General features: G+C 36.9%; 1 protein-coding gene across 1 annotated transcript; it reads right to left on the reverse strand.

Annotated features, from left to right (window-relative positions):
* Positions 1-5,701: 5,701 nt before the first annotated feature.
* On the reverse strand, positions 5,702-10,428 carry LOC125145714. The gene is made up of 5 exons (XM_047819787.1): positions 10,284-10,428; positions 9,638-9,694; positions 9,167-9,532; positions 7,382-7,423; positions 5,702-7,079 (listed from the first exon to the last, which is right to left on the reverse strand). Exons 1-5 carry the CDS (start codon positions 10,426-10,428, stop codon positions 6,991-6,993), a joined length of 699 nt encoding a protein of 232 aa, XP_047675743.1. The 3' UTR covers positions 5,702-6,990.
* Positions 10,429-22,971: the final 12,543 nt, after the last annotated feature.

The following is a 22,971-nucleotide window of genomic DNA, read 5'->3' on the forward strand; positions in this document are numbered from 1 at the left end:
TGAATGTTTTCAGTTTGAATATTTTAATGTCCCTTCAGCAGAACTCACACTGTAGTTGGTCTTTGTAGTTGTTATCCCGTGTGTGTGTGTGTGTGTGTGTGTGTGTGTGTGTGTGTGTGTGCGCGCGCGCGCTTTATTTGAATATATTGTCTTCTTGTAAGGTACTGTAGTGATCTGCTTTGTCTGCTTGCTTTGTTCTAGAGTTGTGTGAATTGAATTTTGTTATATTCTATAATCATTGTTGGTCTTATAGTGTTGGTATTTGCTTAGTTTTGCTCTCAGCTGATTAATCAGGAGTAGTTTCAGTCTCCTTAAAATTTTACTTGTGGGCAGGGCTTAGTCATTTAAATTAAAGGTTCTCTTTGTATCCCCAAAACTTCTAACACCTTGTAAATAAGTCTCTAGTACTAATTTGTCCTTATATACCAACCCATATTTTAAGTCTCACTTTTGGTTGACTGCAGATATTTGCCTAAATTCCTACTTATCCAATTCCTACTGTCTCAGACGCTCTCGTCCACAGAGCAGAGGTCACAATCCAGTAACAGTAACCTCATCTACCCTCCTCTGTTGTGTAAGTCTCAAACAGTGGTGGTAGGTGGGCTCTGGAATTGCTAGTCTGCTGTAAGGAAAGCTGATTTTATCTCAGCTTTAGCTTCCAATTACTCCTTTGAGTTTATTGTGCTAACAGAGACCTGGATGTCCACACAGAACATTGCTACACCAGCTGATCCATCCTCTGCCTGTCAGGGTGGGCTGGAATGGAGGACTCAAATGCATTGTAAATAAGTCTGATGTAAATAATAAAAGTCTTTAATGAGCTTTACAAAATAATCAGGCAAACACTCCGCGTAAAGACCGGTCTGCAGTCCAATACACAGGCAGGCAAAGAAAACAGTGCAGGCAAAAATACAGAGTGAAAAACAGTCTAATAATCCGGTACACAGGAAGTCAGCACAATGCAGGGCAGGAAAAAACACAGAAACCGGAAACAGAGTCAAACCAGGCAGGGCAGGCCAGGAACAAGGTGTGATGAATCACAGTGCAAAGGGAAAGCTGAGAAGACCACCTAGCAAGGAACCTTGTTTTCTTTCTTTCTGTTATCCGTTTACTGTATAAACACACTGTATAACTGTATAACTTATTTAGGTGCAGACCGCCACCTACTGTACCAGGATATGCAACCTCAAGGCTTCATGAACCTACAAAAAAATTAAATAAATTATATATATATATATATATATATATATATATATATATATATATATATATATATATATATATATATATATATATATATATCATAAATAACTATATACTTTTATTATAGCATTCTGAATTTTCTTAATCACTTGTCTAGTATTTTTCCTCCTTTCCAAATGGCCCCATCATCTGCATAAAGTGAATATCCAATATCATTGCCAACCTTCTCAAAGATATTGTTTATCATTATATTGAACAGTATTGGGCTAACAACACTCCCTTTAGGCATACCATTTATTATATCACTGATTCTTGAGATAAGGGACAAAACATGCCCCCCATCAAAATGTTACAATTTGCCTTAAAAAACTATAAATTGTTTCATTTGAAAAGGCTTTAAAAGTTGGATATGAAAAACTTGTGTATGTTAAGACCCTTAGTTTTGCATATATTTATGTTATTTCATAGTAATTTTATAAAATACTGGCACTGTTCCATGAAAGCCCATGCAAATGAACTTGTCCACTGTAGAGGTCACAGTATCAAACTGCAAAAAAAAAGTGTTTTAAAATGCCCAAAAATGAATATGAGGTTAATTGCATGGCTTAATAAAATATCACAAAATACTTAAAGTGAACATTACATTATTTTATACATTAACAACAGCCTTTCAAAATCTGTCATCAATTCATGTCAACTCCGTCAATATTTTTCAAATTTGAAATAAATCAGGCATATTTTGGTCAGCTTTAACCCTGAGAACCCCCTTTGAATGTTAACACATGGCCCCATAAGTTTTACATTTTTTTTTTAAATATTCAGCAAACAATTCTATCTAGAATTTTGAAATAAAAGTTGGTATTTTGGTTTAGTTTAGTGGCAGCTGACCACTGAGGAAAATCAAAATGGCTACCAATTATTAGACATGATTAAGTTGAAAAAACATGTTTTGTCAACTCCGTCAGTCGTCAACTCTGTCAGATATTTTAAAGTAAAAGTGTATACTTAATATACTCAGTATACTTAAGGTACATTATCAAATGCGCTAACAGTAGCCCCGCCCACAGCCCCTGACACAAGCGGTTCTTAAGTGTAGAACAGCAACATTTTGGTGCTACTTAGTGATGGGAAGTTCGGTTCTTTTCCGCGAACCGGTTCTTTCGGACAGTTCGATTTAATGAACCAGTTCAAAAATCCAGTTCACCAGTTCTTTTACGTCCTGCCGTAATGACGTCATTCACAATGACGTAATGACGCAAATTCCATTATCCCGCTGCCGGCAGATATTAATACAATCAATTTAACACATTCGAAAAGTTCTTTGTAATCATAACTTTAGTTGAATACGTTTCTTACATTTAAGTTTTGCAACTAAAACACGCAGTACAGTCATTTATGTGCAAACGTGGATGTTTTACTTGTCTTAAAGATATAAAGTTAATAAACTAATCTTCATCAATTTACAAAAAGCGGCATATAAAAATACAGACTAACCTGCACAATAGTCAATAGTAAAATTAACTGACATATATCGAGTGACATATATTGATTTTTTTTTTTATAAAAATGTTTAATAGCTCATGACTAGTTACTATGCATATCCCAATATGTATAATTTGCTCTGAAGGTTTACGCATGCGCAGCATCAACAGTATGTCGGACGCGTCCGAAACAATTCTCAGTTCAGTGTATTGATGATTCGCTGTATCGGTTCAGTAATTCATGCATGCGCAGTATCAACAGCTCGCGCTCACAGTTCTCTCAGCACAACATGTCAGTTCAGTGTACAGGAGTTACATATAACTCCGGGATATTAGTTTATTTAGAGTCGGACAGACTGTCAGACATGACTGAAAGTGAGTAACTTTAGTAACTTGTGGATCAGCGCTGACTCAAGTCGCGAACTGTTTAGAACGAATCAGTCCGATTTGGTGAACCGGTTCATCCAGTTCACTAAAAAGAACTGGTTCAAAAGAACGATTCGTTCACGAACTGGCCATCACTAGTGCTACTTAAAAACCACTTTTCCTGGTGCAGAGCCGGTGCTTTGGTGGTCGAAAAAGAAAGAACTGGTTCTAACTTAGGCTCCGAACCAGCACTCAAAAAATGCCCCTTTTCCACCGGAAAGAACCGGGTGCTGGTTCAGAGCTAGCGCTGGTGCTGGTTCAAAGTTGGTTCCACTGGCGAACCTTCTAAGAACCGGTTTGCCTTTCCACCGGCTAGTGAGCATCACAGCGCCGAGTGTGACGTCACTCTATACGTGTCACGTGTCCCAGCAACGTTAGCGCAGCAGCGGCAAACACAAACACAACAACAATGGCGGATGTTGCTTTACTGTTAATGCTCATGGCTTTGTGAACCTACATCGGCATCCAAACGCGGCGAATAAAACGTGTACGTGCGGCTCCGTGTAATCTGTATAAACGGAGGTTGCAATCGATAAAGTACATAACGTTATTTTATCGTTAACACAGAAAAAAAATTAGCCTTAGCATGTAGCTACCTACTATCATGTGTGCTGATAATGTATCATATCGCGGTAAAGTAAAAGTGTATTAAACATTAGTATACTTAAGGTGCATTATCAAATGCGCTAACAGTAGCCCCGCCCACAGCCCCGCCCACAGCTCCTGACACGCAAGCGGTTCTTAAGTCTAGACCAGCAACGTTTTGGTGCTACTTAAGAACCACTTTTCCTGGTTCGGAGACGGTGCTTTGGCGGTCGAAACAGAAAGAACTGGTTCTAAATTAGGCTCTGGCTCCGAACCAGCACTCAAACTGCCTCTGTGGAAAAGGGAAGATATTTTGAACAAAATACCTGCTGAGTTCCTTCAAAAACTGCATGCAAGTGTAGGTAGTGTTCCTATTAGTACAAAGACCACTTTTGTAGCATGGTCTTTTATCCCTTATCCCTCAATTGCTCAGTTGTATAAAATGAGATGACGCTCTGGACAAGGGCGTCTGTTAAATGCTGTAAATATAAGTTGATGAGCCACACAATGAAGCTATGTGAAAGAGTAGTGGAAGTTAGGCTTAGAAAGGATATTTGTGAGCAGCAGTATGGCTTCATGCCCAGAATGAGTACTATTCTGCTCTGACAATGTTAATGGAGAAGTATAGAGATGGTCAGAAGGATCTGCAATTTCATACCATTATTTTGTCATGATTAAAATGTGTTTAAGACCTGATACATTTTTAAACATACATTTAAATCTGTAACTGCAGCGAGGTTTCTCAATAATCTCTCAGAATATTATGCATGAATGGATCACCGACTGATCCCAAGAAACTTCAGGCGACTTGAATTTCAAGTCAGGTCAAGAAGCTTTTATTTTCATTTCAACCATATAGCTGATGTGGTAAATAGAGAAAGGAAACAATGTTCCTCCAGGACCATGGTGCTACAAAGAACAACACAGACGACTTGGTGACAATGTTTCTTTGAGCAATGGTTTCCTTGAGCATAAATGGCTGCCCACTGCTCCGGGTGTGTGTTCACAGTGTGTATGTGTGTTCAATGCTGTGTGTGTGCACTATGGATGGGTTAAATGCAGAGAACGAATTCTGAGTCTGGGTCACCATACTTAGCTGTATGTCACGTCACTAGCTCTACTTAGAGGGAAAAAAATATTAGAGAGAAAAAATGCACCCTGGTAGAAAAGCACCCAACTAGGAAATTAGAAAATAAGTACATTGGTGTCTAAACTAAGTGATTGTATCTCATTTAACATGGAAGAAAAGCCTCCTGAGTGATAAAAAAACACACAAAGATGATTATATATAATATACAAGGGACAAATCGTCAAACTAATTTTGACAGTTTTATTACCCCTAAAGGTCATTTTTTAAGTACATTTTAAGGTCATAAAAAGTTTTTGTTCATTATTTATTTGTTCAGGAGTATGTGTAGCAGGTGTGCTTTTAGAACAGTATTTTGTGATTCCACTTGCTTCCTGTGTGCATCTGGCAACCATGCTGATTTGAGTTCACAACTGTAGGTCATGAAAGTTTCTGTGGTAATTTAATTAGACCTACATTTAACATAACAGATGACTTCAAAATATATGCTTGTATAATTGTGATAAGTCCCTCTGTGATTTTTTCTTCTTTAACAGCGTGAATGTAATCTTATCATTCTCAGCCTCGTGCATTGCTGCCATGCGAAGCTTTATTTGCTGCACAAGTCCTAAAATGTGTCTGCTTATGTGTTGCTCAGATTCAATAAATGAGGACGTGATGGCAAGGAATTTGGTGTAGTGAGTCTATTAAACAACACAACGCAACACAGAGAACACACAGCTAAATATGTTAAAAGCTGTATTTCTTTCTGTCATAAAAAAGTAATTTGTTTACACAAGTGTAGCTTAAAAGTTCTTCAGGAAAAATATTCTAGATGTTTAAAAGTCTTATGTGACACAAACACACTGTCATGTAATAAATGGCAATAATACTATACGTTAATAAACCCCCCCACACACAAACACACGCCAACAGTGGATCATTAAGAGCAGTGTTCTTTTTATTCTCTTTTTTTTTGTACAGGTTAAGGTTAAGTTGCATACAGAAGGGTTATTAAGAGTTTGAAGGGGGGATGCAGGAAGTTGGTTTTAGTTAGTATAGGGAGAGTGATGGACAAATTTTCTCTTACTGGACCTCTTTAAATTTTAGTTGAATGCCTCTGTCCTAGACCTTAGAGGCATTCAACTAAAATTGAAAGAGGTCCAGTAAGAGAAAATTTCTTGAAGCAAAGGACCAGAAGTTCATAATGTCTCATTAGTTAGTGTGATATATATTTAAGTAGCCTAGTAGTTGTATCAACATCTGCAAGCAATCAATACCTGACTGTCAAATCAAATAAATTCAGTACAATTCAAAAACCTTGACAATATTTATTGTCACGTAACGTTTAATTGTAGATACTTACGTTCTCTCATTAAATAAATAAAAGTATTTCAATATAAGAGAAAATAAATAAAATGTGAAAATTGTGTATGTTTAAATAAAGTGCTTAACTTTCCCTTTTATATCTCAGTGAGAGAACTGAGCTCTAGCTTGTCTGGCAGGATGTTAAACCTGGGCTTGAATGGAGTCAGGGCCGTTCTCATACAGACGTGGTGGTGCTCATTAGTGAGTCTGGAACCATATTTAGATTTGATTATGTTCATTGTAGAGAAAGCTGCCTCGCAGTTGTATGTAGAGCCAAACATGGTCAGGATGTTTAGGGCTACTTTCCTCAGACCTGGGAAAGCTGTCTCAGGGACGCTGTCTTCAGATTTGAGTGGATATGTTTGTTCAAAACCTTTGTTTTGTCTCAAATTGGCGTTTCACATTGCCATATTTGCCACTTTTAATATGAGACACACAGGTTTAGTGGAAAGTGTGAACAGAAATGAGTCTCCATTTCACTCGTCAGCAGGGCTGTCAAGTGTCACACATTGAGAGTGACAGTCCCTCATGTCGGTCTTTTGGTCGCTCTCCTGCCACACATCATATTTCTCACGCAGAAAAACTTTTTGACTAATTAATACTTTTTTAAAGACGTAATTTTGACTGAATTTTGTCTGACTCCTCCCGTCAGGACTGTTAATTCCCCTAACAGGAACATTCGGTTCCTGATGACATAGCCCTGAGGTTCACTGAAGTACACAAGCCCCATCTCCACGTCAAGGTCCCAGTCTACAAAAGGGTAACAGACTGCAAGACAGGTAGGTGGTTGTTCAAGTAGGTAAACAGAACAACAAAAAACATACACAACTTAGTAGAAAAGTAAATACAGGTCTCTAAAAATCAGGTCTCTTCATGAAGAAATGAAAGACTAACTGATAGAAGAAACAGGACCATGAACTGTGGGTGCAGACACTTCATTCCTGAAGCACCTGGAAAAAATACAAAAATGAATTATTTTATCTACTTTAGCTAAAACATTTTCAAAATAAAATCTAAAACAATGAAGTTTACAACAAAACAATACACTCGCCCCGCACAGGGAAGTGATGCTGCAACTAAAGTCAGAACTACATAACAGTGTAATAGGCAGGTGTCATAAAATTATGTTTGAAAATATCATGGGCAATTAAAAAAATCTTTTGGGGCAAAAAAATAAACAGAACATCCAGAAAAACTGAAAATATTGTTTGTGTAAGAAATTTAATCTAAAATATTTGAGTGTGTATCTCACCTCCAGACAGTTGTTGTTCATATGATTTCTCTTCAAGTTTTTCTGCAGTGGAAAAAAAAATTCTATTACCTTGGTACAATAATGGCTCTTTTATGTTTAACTTTTCTGGATGATGCTACAGTGATTTACTGTAGATCAGGAACATGTGACTCACTTATAATGTAGCTCAATGTTAACATTCCCAGTCCTTCACTCCATTATTAACTGTTTTAACAAACTCTTATTAACTTACACTCTCCACTAAAATAAACACGATGGTCTACTCCAGTTTTTCTCAACCTTTTTAGAGTACTTAACCCCATCACATCACATCAACACTGTCCATTTCAGAACAATATTCTCTTTCAGCATGTGGAACAGTTTTTACACTGCCATCTGTCCTATTTAGCTTTTGTAAATTCAACCTTGATTTTTCGGGTTGTAATAATAATAATAATAATAATAATAATAATTTTACAGACCCACTGTATTTACGCCACGGAACACTAGGTGTTACCCACAAAATGATAACATTAAGCTGGATATTGTTTGTTGTGTTTTCTTTTATTTATGTATTCCTCTAGTGCAGAACTCACAATGTACACATTCGTTGTTGCTGTAGTTTAATTCTCAGAATTTGTTGTTTTGGGTGTTGTTGGTTTTTTACATTTATGTGTGTATACATGTGTACATGCGTGTGTGTGTGTGGTCAAACTGCAAAACACAAACAACTCAAAATTACTAAAGCAGTATTGCCCACATAACCAAATGCAATTTAGAACTAAATGCAATTTAGTACTAAATACAACATATATTGCTTGAACATCCCGACAAACAATACAAACCGGCAAACGTCTAAACAACATATATATGCATTAGCATTAGCCGTTTAGGCGCTTCGGCGCTAATTGCAAATAGCGAACTAAATAACAACTCAAAAAATATCAATTCACTTAACATAAATCACTCACCACGCTGGGGAATATATAGTTTTGTTATTATTATTTTTTAAACTAGAATTTTACTATTGGTCTAGCAAGGTTTAACATAACAACATATCTTTTCTCTCAGTGTCCTTTTTTCTCTCTAACTAACTTTTTTTTTCTAATCAATCCCCTGAGCACACTGTACTAGCGTCCTTAAAGGGGCAGCACCCGACACTAGGGGTCCTCGTACCCCGGGTTGAAAAACACTGGTCTAATCTCTGCAATCTTTTACACTAATAAGAACACCACCAGTGTGTGTGTGAAAGACACAATTGCATATTACATATCATTAATTCTTAATACTCTTTAATTATTTTTAACCTTTTTATATTCTTATTCTATTTTTATATTCTGATGTTCTATCTTTATTCTGTTTAGTAGAGTAGCTGATTCTGATGATGTTCACTACGGAGTCTGGTTCCTCTCATATAATCTCAGGGAGTTTATTTTCACCACCGACACCTCAGGCTTGATCATTATGGACAGATGTTATTAACTCTTATAGTTATATAGTATTTCTTAAATAATAACTTCATTTTACGTTTTTTTATTCTTCTTTTTCTACAGTAATGTAAAGTTTATTTTTGTTAATTGTTAAAAGTGCTATTGTGTGTAATAAAGAGAAATCTAAGATGATCAAGTGCTCTGTGTTCTCCTACTCAGTCTACCACACATAAAGAGCTTTGTTTAGCTGAAAACACTGACATGATCATTGTACTGGCTTGAATCAAGCTCTAGGCTGTTCTACAATAAGCCCAGTGTCTTTCCAGTCATTGTGTGTAATGATCAGTGTGTGTTCTACTGACAATAACTCACTCACCAATGACTGAGAGATGAACTTTGCTGATCAGGTTTAGTTCTGGTGTTTCAGATCTCTTAAATCTGTTAGATCCCCTGTTGCCTTTCACTACCTTGTAGCTCATGTAGTCAGCTGTATCAGTAAGTTTTAGGTGTTTAAACACCAAGGAACAGTTCCCTTTACTCAGCTCTTCCTCAGGAACGTCCACACGGTTCTTATATCCCTCACCCTCATATGTATCCTTCCCCTGTCGCTCAAACACAGTCTCAGTACCGATGAGCCACCTAATATACTGTGTTTCAGTGTCTACACTCTGCAGTTCACATGGCAGGACAGCTGTAGAACCCACATGACCAGACACAGGGATATCAGCTGCAGAGATGAGACCTGAGAGGGGAAATTAATTTAAAACTGATGTTATCACCACCTTTTAAAACAATGCTCTTATGTTAGAGTTGTTTATATTCTCTGTAATAATAAACAGATACTCACTCAAACACACGGTTCCCAGTATCATGCAAATGGAAAAGTAGTTCATGATGCCTTGCTCTGGAGGAGTACAACATTTATAATATTAATTAGTTATTTTCTCTACAAGGTAAAATTCAAAAATAATCTTAAAATTATAACTCTCCTACTTAATACTGGCCCAAAACAAATTAGGGAGCAGTGTGAAGGCAAACTATGGTAATTATTCAGTAAAAAAGGCATTACATTCTGTCAAGATAGTAAATAAAGCCTATTTTGGTCAAAACTTCAAATCTACACCAGTTTGAACAGTTACATCATGCTGACTCTTAATACATGCACGACATACACACACACACTTTGAAACTTTCCAGAGAAGTCATTTCCTTTTCCTTATTAAACAGAGGTTCAGTCAGGACCACTACGTAAATGAAGGTTAGCGAGCATACAGTTAGTGTTGGCGGGATGGTTCTGTTCTAGGAGAATTTTCCCACGCGCCTGTCCGTGCGCATGCATGGACGGGGCGGGGAGGCAGCGCTGGGAATGAATAGACCCCCAAAACAAAACCATATGCCAAAGGAGTGGCAGCTTCGCACCGGAGGCTCCCCAGCCAAGCACACGCGTCAGACGGCTTGTTAATTCATCTTTCGACGGGGTTAGTGTCCACTACCTGGTGAAGACGGCGAGGAGGCGTCGCCCTGGGCTGGCTTGCGGTGTAGTCGCAACAAAGCTTGTTGCTGAGCCACACGCCCCTGCCGGACGATATGACAACGAGCATGTTGTATATCACTAAGCGGAGACGGCAGGGGAAGCATCACCCAGGGCGAGCGCGGCGACGAGCATGTTGCGGAGCGTTTGCCAAGGCGGATCGTGAGAGGAACTGCGCATCCAGGCCGCAGCGGCCAATAGACCTACCCGGCATGTATTTGGACCGGGGGAGGAAACCGGAGTACCCGGAGGAAACCCCCGAGGCACGGGGAGAACATGCTAACTCTGCACACACAGGGCGGAGCCCGGAGAACCCCCAACCCTGGAAGTGTGAGGCAAACGTGCAAACCACTAAGCCACCGTGCCCCCCGTTGGATCGCAGCAGCGGCGATGCGTAGGAGCGCTCGAAGGTGAGGATTTAAAGGAGGGAAATTACGGAAGTTGTGCTGGATTGGTGCGCCTTGTGGACAGCTGATTAGCAGCTGATGCAGCTTACTGCGTGGCCTGCCTGAAATAACGCGATGCTTGATTCTCCACCTTACTGATGCACTCTGCTGATGTTTAGCTGGTTTTACTTTCCCATAAAAGCTCAGATTTCACAAATGACTCTGACTTCCACTATTACTGTGTGTGCATGATTATAGTAATACAAAAATCTTAGTTGTGTTTTATTGCATGTTCATTAACCTTAGTTTATGTTACACTACAGTTCATGTCTTCCTAATCAAATCTCATGTTAATGGTGCAGACTTTTGCACCATTAATAATAAATTCTCACTCTTAATAAATATTAACTGACCTGCACATGAGTACACCAGTTCAAGATTAAAATGGTGAACTACAAACATTTACTTATTTTAATCTCTGTGAACTGAACCTTTAGCTATTTCTTGCACAACACGGTTTATATATACGTTCACACACTCATTCTGGTTGGTTAATGCTGTTAAATGTGGCAAACAAAGACACATCTTTCAAAAGTATATAAAAAAATAAACTAGATAAGAATTTAATAATAAAAGACAGTTCAAAGGGCATTCAATGCAGAAACCAAAGATTTCTTCGGACTGCAAATGGCGTCATTTAATAGTGGAAGTCATTTGTGAAATCTGAGCTTTTATGGGAAAGTAAAACCAGCTAAACATCAGCAGAGCGCAGCAGTAAGGTGGAGACTTCAGTTTAATAAGGCAAAGGAAATGACCTCTCTGGGCGTTGGCTTAATATTACACACACAAACTCATGCGCACAGACACACGCACACACGTGTAAATGTTTATAACCGAATTTGGCTACAACACGCTACACGTTAGATAAATCGTGTGTTAACAGTGGATGGAGAGGAAGCAGATTACAGCAGCAGGTTAAACTAAATGATCTAAACGTGTTTCTATTATATATAGTTTAATATTTACAACACGTCGTTACTATTGGCAATATGTAACAACTCATCAACAAAACGAGCTGTTTATTTATCGCAGTAGAATGATATAATAATAATAATAATAATAATAATAATAATAATAATAATAATAATAATAATAATAACGAATAAAAGTATATGTTCTACGATCAAACATAGACAAAACATAATAAATTCATAATAAAACGGGTTTTACCTGCGTTCACTCATCGACAGTGAAAATGCTGAATGTGATGCAGTACGAGGGAGGGCGCTTTATTTCAGTGTTGACGCACCTCCCACTCTGCACCACATTTATAGCATTTGGCAGACGCCCTTATCCAGAGTGACGTAATGCTGGATCACTAGGTTACATACTTAAGATACCATGAGTTTAAAACATTGTTCAAAGTTACAATGAAAAAGTTTCAAAGGTTTTTTTTTACCCCTTCACACACACACACACACACACACACACACACACACACACACACACATACACATACACACACACACACACACACACACACACACACATACACACACACACACACACACACACACACACACACACACACACACATTATATATATATATATATAAAGATTAAGTGTGTTATCATATGTGGTTGTGTTTGTGTTGTTTTCTTGGTAACTATGGTCCCTGCTGCCTTGAAATCATTGACAAGATCCTCCTGTGTAGTTCTGGGCTGATTCCTCACCATTCTCATGATCATTGAAACTCCATGAGGTGAGATCTTGCATGGAGCCCCAGGATAAGGGCGTCTGCCAGATGCTGTAAATGTAAATGTGCGTGTGTCTGTCTGTGTGTGATTTTCTTTGCATTAATTTTAATTTTATGCCTAGTCAGTGCAGTCATGCAGTATAGATATATTAGCTCTGAAATACACGTGATCATAAAGGACACAATATGCACGTTTTTTTCTTTTTAAATTGAAAAAGGCAAAAGTAGATTCATTTTGTGTCTAAAAATTTTACTGTTTTTACCCCAACGCTTTTGTATTGTGTATGTAACACTATGCCACTGCTTCAAAATTAGTTTGAAAGAGAAACACTTCTAGAGAGCACGGGCCCAAAAACGAAACACTTCAAATCACAGTGTACAAAGATTTATTGCAAAAATAGGACAGCAAATTATATACACAACAATCAAACACATATAGACATGAAATGATGCTCCCCAAGATGTTAACAGCCAGCTCACACTCTTAATATATTAGCTAGTTTCCTGGGGTATGGCAGACCCTTAATGCGTAGGGAGACATCTCCCTGATATTACACACTGAAAAGGAAAAACACACCACAATTCAAATAAAACTAACAACTCAAAACATAAACCTTCACTCATACCATGGATCCGACAGACAGACAGACAGACAGACACAGACACACACAGACACAGACACACACACACACACACACACACACACACACACACACACACACACACACACACACACACACACACGGAATCAAGCTGGTGACACAAGGCTTGGAAGTTGTTATAAAAAAGAAATACGAAAACAAAGCCCCAGCCAACCGGACTCAAAATACACGTGCTGTCACCAAGCAGCACACACCTGAGACCGGCCAGCCAGGGAACCATACAAACACACAACACAGGAGAAACAGGAATCGACTTAAATCTAAAACAGAAGAAAACAAAATGAACAATACATCATATGTTTTATTAAAACACTAAACATTTTCATGAATACAATTACCACCTGTCCTATTTTATTTTTTTTTTATTAGATTAACAATAGTAAAACAAACCCCCATTAAAAAAAATAAAAGTCGTATATCCATCTATTAAAAAACAATCATGTCTTTGGATGTCATTTGCCTGATTTGTAGTGATGTTACCAGTGACACCGAAGCTCCGAGGCGTGTGTCCGATTTTCCTTGAAGCTTTGTATCGAAGCTTGATTCATTCTGGCAAAATCACGTGACCAATGAAATCCGAAGCTTCGTTTCACACACACCCACGTGACTGCTTCGTTATCTGATTCAAAGGTTTAAAATCGTGCGCAACACGCGGCGGCGCGCCCTCGTGTGTTGTATTGGAGTATTACATGGAATCTATTACTGTATAGCGAGTTTAGGAGAGTTTATTGTTGTGAGTTGTAAATGGAGCCTGTTACAAAAAAATCGCGTTCTGAAATGTGGGATCACTTTCATTTCGCCCAATAAGGTGGATATATATGGTTTTGTTGTGAAGCCTATATTTATAACTTCACTCATCGTTGGGCAATTATACGATTCAGTGTAACATTTAATGTCGTATATTTTGTCATATATATTTATTGGATAGTAGTAATAAGTTGAAAAATGAAAAGGAATGCAAGAAAAGTGAGCACCGCTTAATAGCATGATCTTTTTTTAAATGGTTCACACTTTATACTTTTGAGACAAGGTCTATCCTTAATCTGTTTTTCGATCCAGTGTTTGATTTAATAATACATCATCCAGGTTGAGGCATTTTTAAGCCTACTTTTAATTTTATTCACCTGTTTCAGTTTTAATTATCAAAATAATTAAGTAGTTAAAGTGCTGCTGTTATTTTATTATTATCAAAATAGGAACAAAGTCTCTCTCTCTCTCTCTCTCTCTCTCTCTCTCTCTCTCTCTCTCTCTCTCTCTCTCTCTCTCTCTCTCTCTCGCTAAATTTCAATTTAAGTGTGCTTTATTGGCATAACAAAAACTGTACATTTGTATTACCAAAGCATTTGCAGCTGTGCTGCATACAAATTGTACAAAAAAGTTACATTTAAACAAAGTACATACAATAAGAACGTACATTATTGTATTTAATATATTGATTCATTTATTTATTAATCTATCCTTAATTTGTCAATCCATTAATTTTTGCTTCTAAAATGAATACGTTGTTTAGTTGTGGAACATTCTGTGATAGCGCTTTCACCAGCAGAGGTCCTCATCGAGCTGTGATTTGAAAACCTTTTTCCGATACAATTGGGTTGAAAGCTTCACTTCGCCATCCCCACTGATTTGTGTGGGCAGGCACTTATTTTCTAGGGATTTCAGGACAGCGTAACAGATATTGCGTCATCAGGGAGACGTGGCCTATTTCATAAACTGCATAGGTCAACGATCATGCGCAGATTGGGAGGAAATCCGTTTGCATAAATAGCTTCAGATAACGTTACTTGTCCGATATGGTGGGTGTTTTTTTTTTAATTATATTCATACTGTTACAACTTAAGATAATCTTTCCGCAGTCGCGAGTGTTTCGTGACATTCATACTTAAAATAAAATACCTGTCCTGATCTCAGGTGTTTCGTGTCAGATTACATTAACACAGTTATAACTTCAGATACCTGTCCTGATCTCAGGTGTTTCGTGTCAAATTACATTAACATTTATAACTTCAGATACCTGTCCTGATCTCAGGTGTTTCGTGTCAAATTACATTAACATTTATAACTTCAGATACCTGTCCTGATCTCAGGTGTTTCGTGTCAAATTACATTAACACAGTTATAACTTCAGATACCTGTCCTGATCTCAGGTGTTTCGTGTCAAATTACATTAACATTTATAACTTCAGATACCTGTCCTGATCTCAGGTGTTTCGTGTCAAATTATATTAACACACTTATAACTTCAGATACCTGTCCTGATCTCTCCATGTTCACAATATACTATTCAGTTATGGTATGCCCATTTCACTTCAATAAGCTTACTGACCTCACATCAATTCTATCATGAGTTCTATCACACAAGACAAATCTGCAGTTTAACCTCAGATTTGATTCATCTCCATACTTTTCCACAGCCCACTGCTTGTAAAGAAAACCCTTGCAATTATTCATACTAAATTTATTAAATTTTCACAAAAAGAACATAAGATGTTTCATTATGTTTGAATGACTGGTTGCTTCAGGGCTTACAGGATGTTCTGATGTACTATCTCCCAAACCATCACTTTTCTGAAGAGTGGAATGTCAGATGACAGATGAATCTGTCTCCATAATAATATGTTTGAGGATTATATGTGTGAACAGGAGCACCGTTGTACCTGTCTGAATGTGAGTGGCTTTCCTTGAGTGAAAGTGACGTGACATACGGCTAAGTACGGTGACCCATACTCAGAATTCGTTCTCTGCATTTGACCTATCCAAAGTGCACACACACAGCAGTGAACACACACCCCCGGAGCAGTGGGCAGCCATTTTTATGCTGCAGCGCCCAAGGAGCAGTTGGGGGCCGGCCCGAGACTCGAACCCACAACCTTAGGATTACAAGTCAGAATCTCTAACCATTAGGCCACGACTTGCCCTGACTTGCCTTGAGAAAGGAAGTCTGCATATTTACAGACAAAAACCCACAGTCATCACCATTCAACTGTTTAGGAATTGCCTAGACACAATAGCAGAACATTTAGTCTTAAAATGACACTTAATTCAGAAAAGACCCATATAATTCATTATATGGTGTTATACAAAAGTTCTCATTCGGCCGATGGTCCATCTGGAAGCCTCCAAGATGCATCCTTTCTTGACCCTGTGCTCCTCTGTCAGGTACTTTCTGTTAAATAAAATAGAAGATGCAGATATTCAAAGATGAATGATTAAACCACAGAATAACAGTTCAATTCAATTCAAGTTTATTTGTATAGCATTTTTACTATTGACATTGTCTCAAAGCAGCTTTACAGAACATAAACATAGAACAAAAGGTTAATATAACAGCAAAAATAAGGAAAAAAATAAGCAAAAACATAAATATTAAAACAATGCATCCCAACTTATATATGATTTCCAGCCAAATCCCAGGGCATGCCTAGGTGCAAAAGAACAAAACAAGATCACAGAGGAAAGGTCCTGAGTTTTTGTCCAGTTCTTCACTGCTGCATGACCTTCATCACTCTGAAGCTTTGGGTAGAAAAAAAGTGCTGTAAGAGAAGACTTTAATTCAATTTATAATGTTTGATACAAATTTGGATAAAATATTGAGGACAAACCTTTATTCCCCCCATTTTCTTTACAACAATATAGTGATGCATTATTCCCAATAAACCAAGTAAATAGTCAATTTATTTTTCTAACTTTTACCTTGTCATTAAGCCAGCAACCCTCCTTCAGTGTGGCCAAGTCACCCTGTGTAATACACAGTTTGAAGGCTTTGCTGATCACCAGGTTTGGGTCTTGTAATGCCAAAATATCCTTCACCTCTGATGCCATGTCCTACACATAAGCAGGACAGAAAAAGCAAAAATAATCTTGATCTTGATCTGTGGACAAACTTTATTTACAAACACATTGTTAACATTTCACCATCATACGTGTGTATGTATGTATGTGTGTGCGTGCATATTATATATATATATATATACGCACACATACACAAACGCACACACGCACACACACACACACACACACACACACACACACACACACACACACACACACACACACACACACACACACACACAAATATTAAGTACAATTTAAAAAAAGAGAAATTGCTTTTTATTTCAAACTTTTTTTGGATATCGATCACTTTTAAAAATGTATTCCTGTCTACATATTATGTAAACTGTATTTAAAGCCATGCTAATGTAATGCTTACCTTTCTACATATCAGTAAAAAAAATTCACAAATTCACATGGAACCTTTTTCTTCTTGTGTATTCATGTTCAGTATGCTGCAGAACAAAAGAAAATAAAATTTAAATAAAATATTTTTTGGGCCAGGCACTAACATTTATTTGTGAGTGAACAAACAATTTCATATAGCATACAGTGACCTCCATAAGTATTGGAGCAGTAAAGACAAAATAACTCTGTTAGCTGTGGTGTCAAGACATTTTTAAATATGATTAAAATATTAATATGAGGAAGAAGTACAGAATGTCACATTTTTATTATTGACTGTTTCAACACAAAATGTTTTACCAACTTTTAAAAGTGTCAACCGCCTGCCTAATGTGAGCATAAGTATTTGAACAGTTTAACAAAGTAAAAGCTAATATTTTATTGTGAATCCCTTGCAATCATTTACAGGAGTGAGTCTTTGACCCATAGACATCACCAGACTCTTGGTTTCACACTTTGAAATGCTTCGCCAGGCCTTTAATACAGCTATTTTCAATTGTGCTTGTCTGCGGAGTTTCTGCGTTAAGTCTCCTCTTCAACTGGTGAAATGCTTGTTTAATAGGATTTAAATCTGGACATTGACTTGGAATGTCCTGAAAAAGATAGAAACCACTGGCAAGCTTCAGCAACCAACAACGACCAGGTCAGCCGAGAAGATCAACAGCACTTGATGACAGACAAATGAAAAAAAATTCTAAAATAACTGTCAGTAAAATCACATAAAACAAGCAACTGTTAAATTGGCTGTATTAAAGCTATGGAAAAGTGTGAAACCAAGAGTCTGGTGATGTCTATGGGTCACAAACTCGCTCCTGTGATTGCTTGCAAGGGATTTCCAATTAAATATTAGTTTTTACATTTACTTAATTCGTCCCAATACTTATGCTCACATTAGGCAGAGGGATGAAATTCTGATGAAAAGTGCTGAAAGTGCTGTACTACTTAGTTGGTAAAGCATTTTGTGTTAAAACAGTCAATAATAAAATGTGACATTCTGTACTTCTGCCTCATATTAATATATGTCTTGACACCACAGGTAACAGAACAATTTTGTCTTTACTGTTCCAATACTTATGAAGGGCACTGTATATATTTGTTGAATAACTGCAGAAACCCTGTTTCCCTGCATTAAAAAAAAGATTGAATCTTTTATGCTCAAATGGTACAAATTAGTTATGTAGACAAATATAAACTGTTCACATATATAATTTATTATATTTTAAAGGCACACTATATATCTTTTTTTACAACATTCATATAATGGTTTGGAAGAGGTGTTCATGGTGTTGATGTAATTTGACATGAAACACCTGAGATCAGGACAGGTATCTGAAGTTATAACACTATTAATGTAATTTGACACGAAACACCTGAGATCAGGACAGGTATCTGAAGTTATAACTGTTAATGTAATTTGACATGAAACACCTGAGATACATATTTTTACATTTGTTGGGATCCAGTCTGATAGAAACAAAGTATATTAATAAAGTATTAAAGTATAAAGAGGTTTATTACTTTGGTCTCCATGATCTTATTTATATTCATTCAGTATAACTTAACTGTGGAGAGATACACAGGCTATACAAAAACTTTTTTGGTTGTTTATTTGTTATCGAAAATAGCTTAACTGTAAGATAATAAAGCAAAATAGATATAAAATATAAAATCTACCTGTTTGACTGTTTTGTCCTTCATTATCCATTGTAGCTTTGCTTTTATTTCAGGAAATGAACATATGAGCTACTGTGAAACATGGGGGTGGTAGTTGTGGGTTAGATCATTTTTATATATGTATTTGTGTAATTGTAAAAGATGAGGTAACATTGTGAGTTATTTTGAGCAACATTTCTGTCATTGGTTTAATGAAGGAAGGTTTAACATGACAATAAGGATGAATTGTTTAGACTCATCTGTTAATCTTGAATAGGCTTTGTGTAGCTTATGAACTAACACTAACATCAATGTTTTTAAAAATGTTTGTAAAAACAAAAAAAAAAACAAAAAAAAACAAAATAACAATGATAGGGATAAGAGATGTCCATTTTATATATGCTTTATATTAAAGTTGAGTTTTAATGAGAAATGTTACATTTAACAGTAGGATGTAATTGTATCTGGGGAAATGGCCTAAACTTTCCAAGATAGAAAGATGGTAGAAGGTTTTGACTCTGGGATTTCAACAAGTCATTAGTTACATTAGAAGTCTTTAGTCCACACAGTAGTTTGTGGGGTTGACAGAATATTTTAAACTTCGTCTCTGTGCTCATCCGGTCTAAAGAATTGCCTTTTTCTTTATTTTACTTGTTCATTAGTCTGAGCTAATCTGGTCAATGTGGTGATCGGAGATCATCTCCACATGGTGTCATGGCTTGTGCCTCCTGGCTGCTTCTGGAACATTCACGCTAATCTTTAGTGATGATGGAGCTCATGATGGAAGCAGCAGAATGAATTTACAAGTCTACAAGAACATTTGTGTGATCATTAAAGAGGAATTTGTGCAGACTAATTGGGAGGAACTTCATCATGCAGACAGACAATGATCCAAAACACACAGAAACTCAACACACGACTTCATCAAGGGGGAAAATGTGGAAGGTTTTAGACCTGACAGGTCAGACAACAGACCTGAAACCAACTGAGCAGCATTTCACCTTCCACTGGACCCTAAACTGTTGTAGAAATGACATTAATTACATTGACATTATTTCCTGTCCAGTGTCACCTAAATGAGGATGAAGTTCTCTTCTGAGTTTGGTTCCTTTTAAGGTTTCTTCCTAATATCATCTTAGGGAGTTTTTCTCATCACCATCACCTCAGACTTGATCATTAGGAATAAAATTTGTTTATTTATTTTATCTTTTGGCTGTTCACTGTTCAGGGTCACCACAGTGGACCACATGGTTCACATATTAGGTTTGGCACAGGTTTAACACCGGAAACCTTCTTGACGCAACCCACCTATATTTATCTGGGCTCAGGACCGACACTGAGAGTAAACTGTACAGTGGCTGGGTTAGATCACTGCCCAGGAATCGAACCCAGGCCATGACAATGAGATCCTGCTGCTGGACAACCTTGGGGCATCATTAGGGATAGATGTTAGAGATAAATAGTAAATAATTTTAAACTTTACAATTTTCTTCTCTATCTATACTTCTGTAACTATTCTGCTGCTTTGAGACAATGTCAAAGTCGGGGTTTTAATAACTCCACCTAACACATCCAGACGTTCTCTTACAGACATTACATTGTTCTCACTGTCGCTAATCCTCTTTAGTGTCTGAATACGCAGCTCTAAAGTTAAAGTCTTATCCATCAGAGAGACATATACTAAACATTTTTCACAAATAAAACTACAACTTATGATAACAGAAGAATTAAAATATGAGCTCAACACAGAGAACATGCTGAATGTTTACCACCTAAAGTGTTTAACTGAGACTGCTGGAGGTGTAAAGAAGTCAACACACTGTCTGTTCATCTGTTGGTTTAAAACTTAAATCAACTCAGTCAACTGTCTGTGAAACATTTTACTGTAGGAAGAAGACAATGAACTTAAGTCAGGTTTTAGAGATGAAGTGAGTGTAGTGGAGACTTTACTGAACTAATCAGAAGAGATCGTCACTTTCATATACAGTATGTGACTAATGTTTTTGTGCAATTCTAAAATATTGGGTGCCCCTGTGGCTTGTTGAGGTGCTGAAATCACTACTTAAAGCTTCTGGCAGTCAGACATTGTTGTAATATGACACTAAACAGATGGCAGCAGGACATTTAATTCATCTTGAATCACAGGAAATGTTCTTCTGTCTCTGAGTAAAGCTGAGATTTGAATTCTTCTCTTTGTTTCTCTAAATCTGTGGTCTGTTCTGTCAGTAGTTTAATGTTCTGCTCTTTGATAAACACCATCACTGGTCCTATTTAAACTTATTTAAGGTGATAATTAAACCTTAATACAGAATTAAGCCAAATAAGAAAAGACACTGCAGATAGAAACATTTCTTTAGTCTTTAGTCTAAAGTAAACTGTATTTTAATTATATACAAACAATTTGATTATTTAAATAATATTAAACAAAGTTCAGAAGTAATATGTAATTGTGTGTTTCCAGCTATAAAGGCACAGTTTGAGAAAGAAATACATTTTATTATCAGGTGTAATTATGTGCTGAGGATCTTCATTTACATTTGTCTCTGTGTAGTGAATGACTAAGTCAGGTTAGATAGAAGAGTAACTGATGGTCCATGATGTGTGATCTGAGAGTTCTGCAGTAAATCAGAAGATCCTGACATGGTGATGAAGCTCCAGAGATGAACATCAGCTCAGTGGCTCAGGGATGAAGTTTAAGATGATCTGAAATCCATGATGAGATCAGAGCAGACCATCTGAGAGAGGAGAGGAGAGGAGAAGGTGGTGAAAAAAAAAATCTTTATATCATGTAAAAAATGCCAAAGTTCATCTCTAAAGAAAAGAGATATAAAAAAAGAAAAGAAAAGAAATAAATAATTGGTGCCACCTTGTGTTGGTCATTAACTCTGTGTTTGTGTGTTGACTGTTGTGTATGTCACACTGTTGGACGTTGTGTTGTACTGAACACTGTGATGATGTCCGTTTCCATTCTGTAGAGAGATTCAGATTCAGATGATGAAGAAACACTGAACAGTTTTTTTTCCTGTTTATTGTCTAAACTTTGACATTAACTGCACTGTTCTGTTTACTGAATTCTGTTCACTTACATTTATTACAATATTTCACACTTTTCTTGTCACATTACTAATTTAATCCCCTTAATCACTTGGCTTATTATTGTGGCTTCATATTAGATTAATAACTGATAATAAATCCTATAAATAAATAATATTAGTGTAAGAGTCAGAACTCTTGTGTGTGATGGTGACTGAAAAAAACAGGACAATGTTTTTACTTTAATGTAAAAGTCCAGTATTTTCTCTTTGTTCCTAACACATAGAACCTGGAAAATAGTGAATAAATAATACTGATGTAAGTCATGACCTCAACACGAGTGTATTATGTGACTGAAACAGGTTTGTTTGTGTTTGAACCTCGTCTCCGTCATTCATAGAAATCCCACAGAGCCCCAACCCTCCATCTCAGTCTGAACTTTCACCTGCACATCAAGATCATTCTCTGTGCTCAAAAAACTGCTCCATGAAAAGGAAATAAAAATAACACAGAAAATAAAGTACCACAGAATGTCCAGAAATATAAAGTTAAAGAAAAACTTTGAGGCTTCTTCTCACCAAAGTTTCTGATCTTGTCTAATGTACCTTTAAAATGACAGTGACCCAAAGTAGGCAGGGAGGGTTGCCATGTTTCTGTAAACTCCCCACCTAAACTACAACCAAAATCCAATTATGTTTTTGAAAAAAAAAAAGTGGTTAAATTTTATTCATTCATTTTTATTTGAATGTTTTCGTACCTGTTCAGTGGAGTAAGTGGCACATCTGAGACCTGATGATAGATGATGATTTTCCGTTTTCAAAAACAGAAATATTGAAAAATTATAATATTATAAATTTAGACACATAAACACAATTACCACAAAAATTCTCTCTGATTCTTTCAGACTTTACAATTTTAACCAG

The sequence above is a fragment of the Tachysurus fulvidraco genome, chromosome 10, assembly GCF_022655615.1.
Source record: "Tachysurus fulvidraco isolate hzauxx_2018 chromosome 10, HZAU_PFXX_2.0, whole genome shotgun sequence".
Classification (NCBI taxonomy): Eukaryota; Metazoa; Chordata; class Actinopteri; order Siluriformes; family Bagridae; genus Tachysurus; species Tachysurus fulvidraco.